This window comes from Octopus bimaculoides, chromosome 1 (assembly GCF_001194135.2).
Source record: "Octopus bimaculoides isolate UCB-OBI-ISO-001 chromosome 1, ASM119413v2, whole genome shotgun sequence".
Lineage (NCBI taxonomy): Eukaryota > Metazoa > Mollusca > Cephalopoda > Octopoda > Octopodidae > Octopus > Octopus bimaculoides.
Window position 1 is genome coordinate 188,583,372 of NC_068981.1, and position 5,099 is coordinate 188,588,470.

Sequence of the window (5,099 nt, forward strand, 5' to 3'; positions counted from 1 at the left end):
CCCCCCCCCTCTCTCTCTCTCTCTCTCTCTCTCTCAATTCACACAAATTGCTGCATTCACCTGTTTTTCAACCCTGTAAACATTTCTAATATAGATTCTAATATTGTCCTATGAAGAAATGGGAAACTCTGGATTTTTGAAAAAAGAAATGATTGAGCATCTGGGGCCAAAATAAACAGAAATACAATCTCCACAGGAAATTTATAGCATCTTTTATCTTTATCTTTTATCTTTTATCTTTTATCTTTTATCTTTTTCTTTTATCTTTTATCTTTTATCTTTTATCTTTTATCTTTTATCTTTTATCTTTAGCTTTTACTTGTTTCAGGCATTTGACTGTGGCCATGCTGGGGCACCACCTTGAACAATTTTTTGTCAAATGAATCAACTCGAGCTCTTTTTTTCCTTTTCAAGCCTGGTACTTATTGTATCAGTCTCTTTTGCTGAACCACCAAGTTAGGGGGGACATAAACACACCAACACCGGTTATCAAGTGATGATAGTGGACACACACACACACACACACATATATATATATATATATATATATATATACACACATACACACAACAAGCTTCTTTCAGTTTCCATCTACCAAATCCACCCACAAGGCTTTGGTTGGCCTTAACTTATAGTGGATGACACTTTCCCAAGGTGCCACACAGTGGTTCTGAACCCAGAGCCATGTGGTTGGCAAGCAAGCTTCTTACCACACAGCCATTTCCGTGCCATCAAAGACAATTGTTCTATTTTCTGTTATTTGTGTGAAAAGTGTTGGCCAGACCTTTGAGTTTATCAATGACAGTGTCTAAGGTGGCATGTACTTTTGCCAAGTACAGTATTTTCAGCAACCATCACTAGGAAATACAATTGACTGCTTTCCTATAATCGATGTCTCCTGTCACAAGGTTTCCTCATTGTTTTCCTAGATATTGTTTTTCTTCATCTTCCTGAATACAATATGAACATTATCAATACTTTCTCATTGTATTATTTATTTCTTTTGTTCCAAAACAAATTTTTTCTCTCAGTGTTTTACTTTATGTTCCAAAATAATTAATCTTCTCTCAGATATCTCCCCACATTTTTTTTGTCATTTTTTTCCCCCACAAAATGTTTGTAAACTTAAAACCCACTGTATTTTATGATCGCTGTTAACTGTTCACTTGTGAAGCAGAGGCTGTTGATGTTTTCTTCCAGTGGGATAGTTGTCGTTGTTGTTGTTGTTGGCACTCCATCGCTTACGACGTCAAGGGTTCCAGTCGATCCGATCAACGGAACAGCCTGCTCGTGAAATTAACATGCAAGTATGCCCTTAAGGTAGTTCTCGGGGATATTCAGCGTGACACAGTGTGACAAGGCTGACCCTTTGAATTACAGGCACAACAGAAACAAGAAGAAAGAGTGAGAGAAAGTTGTGGTGAAAGAGTACAGCAGGGTTCGCCACCATCCCCTGCCGGAGCCTTGTGGAGCTTTAGGTGTTTTCACTCAATAAACACTCACAGCGCCCGGTCTAGGAATCGAAACCGCGATCCTATGACCACAAGTTCGCTGCCCTAACCACTGGGCCATTGCACCTCCACAGTGGGATAGTAGCTGTATAGCGAAGACATCAATAACAATTAACAAGTGTGAGGTTGGTTTCTTTCCTCCCCGATCATCATCAAAATTATTATTTACTTAAGCACTTTGTGCCTTATAAAGCATAGGTCATCCATGACTTTTCTCCAGACTTCTTGACCCTGGGCTGTCTTCCTTTCCCAGGCTTTGTTGATGTTTGAAGTATCGTCTATGCTTTTGTAACTTTGATTTTGTTTAGGTTAGGCTGAATCGGTAACATGAAGTGATGTGCCATACACAAGGACACAGTGTGGTTCCCTCATCTGTCAATTGAATGTATGACCTTATGACTATCAGCCCAACACCACAACAAGCTCACCCTACCACAACACACACACATTTACAGACACATATGCCTTGCCATGGGCCTTCAGATTCTAATGCAGATGGAATTTTTAGACTTACACAACCTATACAAACCTGTTTTCATTTCAGGGAAGAGGTGGCCCATATCAGTCTAGCCTCTCTCCTTTGACCTGCCCAATATGGGAAACCCTCCCAGGAGCTTTGCACTCCACTGGCACAGCTCTTAGGGTCATTGAGACATACAAGCCACTACATCACAGCATGGACAGGTCTTCACGATGGTTTATTCAGCCTGTTCTTTAATGATGGTGACGGCAGTGAAGCTTCCAATAACACAAAGGAAACTACATTTCTTATTTCTTTATTGCCCACAAGGGGCTAAACATAGAGGGGACAAACAAGGATTAAGTCGATTACATTGACCCCAGTGCATAACTGGTACTTAATTTATCAACCCCGAAAGGATGAAAGGCAAAGTCAATCTTGGCAGAATTTGAGCTCAGAACATAATGGCAGACGAAATACCGCTACCATTTCACCCGGCATGCTAACGTTTCTGCCAGCTCACTGCCTTTAAAGGAAGCACAAAGGAAACTACATTTCTATTGCTTTTTTTAATTTTGACCCTTTAGCATTTAAACTGACCATATCTAATCCAAATACTCTACTTGTTTTATGTTCAAATCAGCCAGGTCTTGCCTATCATACCTAACCTGCAAATATAAAATAGACAAACACATCATCAAAATCTTGAAGCATAATTAATTCAAAGCCATTTGAATAAATAAGCATTAGATTAATCAATGTAATCTGAATGCTAAAGGGTTTAAATTTCTGTTACTAGCTGTTAAGCACAACCTCTGGCAGAAGTGTTTCCATTTTTCAGTGATGGGGTGGGATTTGAAGTCAGAATGCACAGAGTCAAAACAGATGCCACAAGACATCATATCCGACATTCTAACAAGTTGATCTTACTGGACTGGTGCATTTATATTTTTATTGAACCCTGATTTGATGTTAAACAAAGTTGACCTCAGCAGGATTTGAACTCAGGTGGGACAAATATTGTGAGACATTATTTTGTCTGGCACTCTAACTGATCTGCCAGTTTACCTAATTGTTATTTAATGATAGCTTAGAGAAACTGGGACACTTGTTTTTGAGCTGGTTTTAAAATGCTTTTAATCTCTCTCTCTCTCTCTCGCACTGGTGCCACATAAAAGGCACCTGTGTTGGTGCCACGTAAAAAGCACCCAGTATACTCTGTAAAGAGTCTAACCTTAAGAAGGGCCTCCAGCCATAGAAATTATGCCAGAACAGACAACTGGTGCCTGATGCAGTTCTCTGGCTTTCCAGCTCCTGTCAACCCATCCAATCTAAGCAAGCATGGTAACTGGATGTTAACTGATGAGGATGATGATGATGATGATATATATGAGATGAGATGGTGCATGCATGCATTTATATAAGTGTTTTACTAGCCATCACTGAAAACATGTGGTTTATTACATTTTATAACAAATATAATCTTTTATTTTATTATGTAATCTGTAAAAACTAAATGGAGTGTTTGTTTGTTTTTTTTACTGATGATTCTTTGTTTTGTGTTACTTTCAGCTGCACAAGTGCCAGGCGAAGAACTTGAACAAACAAAATATTTTGAAGGTAAATCTTGATAAAATATTCCTTATACATTCAGTCATGATGTGAAAGTGTTTCCTTTTCCTTATGTTGCAGGTAAGATTTTTATGAGGTCATAAAATTAATGTCTTTCAAAAACAAATTTTCTCCTGTTCATTTTACAGATATTTGAATCACTCCAATAACTGCAAAAAAAAAAAAAAAGAACAAAAAAAGAAACAATCTAATATTATTTTCGATGCAGTAAGACTGATTGTGAATATATCTTTTTTTTTAATCCCAAGATCCATATAAAACACATTTCAGGATGTATGACTGTAGGACCACTAATATTCTTTTCTACTTTAGGCACAAGGTCCAAAATTTTGGTGAGGAGGGGGCCAGTCGATTAGATCGACCCCAGTACACAACTGGTACTTAATTTATCAACTCCGAAAGAATGAAAGGCAAAGTCGACCTCAGTGGAATTTGAACTCAGTACATAAAGACAGACGAAATACCACTAAGCATTTCGCCTGGCATGCTAACATTTCTGCCAGCACATTGTCTTTAGAACCCCTAATATTAGACAGGTTATTAAGGCAGGGAGCTGGCAGAATCATTAGCATGCCAGACAAAATGCTTAGCAGCCTTTCGTCTGTCTTTACATTCTGAGTTCAAATTCCGCCGAGGTCGACTTTGCCTTTCATCCTTTCGGGGTCGATAAATTAAGTACCAGTTATGCACTAGGGTCAGTGTACTTGACTTAACCCCTCTCCCAAAATTGCTGGCCTTGTCCCAAAATTTGAAATCAATATTAGAGAGGTCACTGAGTATACACAGGACTTTCTTCCTAATTGTCTCCATTCATAATTATGATATTATTACATGGGCTTCGTTTCTTTAATGGGAATATTATGTTACTGTCTGTGAGTAGCGATAAAACAAAGACCATAACTTTTAGGTAACATGATATCATGATTGTATAGCATTTGTGATAATGTAGCAATGATGAAGATAAGAATCATAAATATAAAGTAATTTTGTATTGTTAAATGAAATGATGCTGAAAATGTTGCAGAAACTATCAATTACACTTGGTAATATTTTTATATATTCTCTTAAAAAGAGTGAACAACGCATACATGTATGCATGCACATACACAAACACATATATATGTATCTATGTATGCTGTTATATGAATTATATATATATGGAGCAAATCAATTCAGATGAGATGCAGTTTGGGTTCGTGCCAGGTAAAAGCACCACTGATGCCATATTTCTAGTGAGACAGCTACAGGAGAAATATCTAGCCAAGGATAAACCTCTGTACCTGGCCTTCGTTGACATGGAGAAAGCCTTTGACAGGGCCTCCCGATCCCATTTCTGGTGGTCAATGAGGAAACTTGGGATAGAAGAATGGTTAGTGAGAGCTGTGCGAGCCATGTACAGAGATGCTGTCAGTAAGGTGAAGGTTGGAAATGAGTACAGTAATGAATTCCGGGTAGAGGTAGGGGTCCACCAAGGTTCCGTCCTCAGCCCCCTCCTA

General features: G+C 38.4%; 1 protein-coding gene across 13 annotated transcripts in view; it reads left to right on the forward strand.

The window, feature by feature from the left end:
- The window catches only part of LOC106875208 (dual specificity calcium/calmodulin-dependent 3',5'-cyclic nucleotide phosphodiesterase 1A), a 1,568,460-nt gene that overhangs the window by 1,140,115 nt on the left and 423,246 nt on the right, over nucleotides 1-5,099 (forward strand). For all 13 annotated transcript variants that reach the window (XM_052973317.1, XM_052973316.1, XM_052973336.1 and 10 more), the window contains one exon: nucleotides 3,544-3,591. In XM_052973317.1, the coding sequence (XP_052829277.1) occupies nucleotides 3,544-3,591 (48 nt within the window). The remainder of the gene's footprint in view (nucleotides 1-3,543; nucleotides 3,592-5,099) is intronic.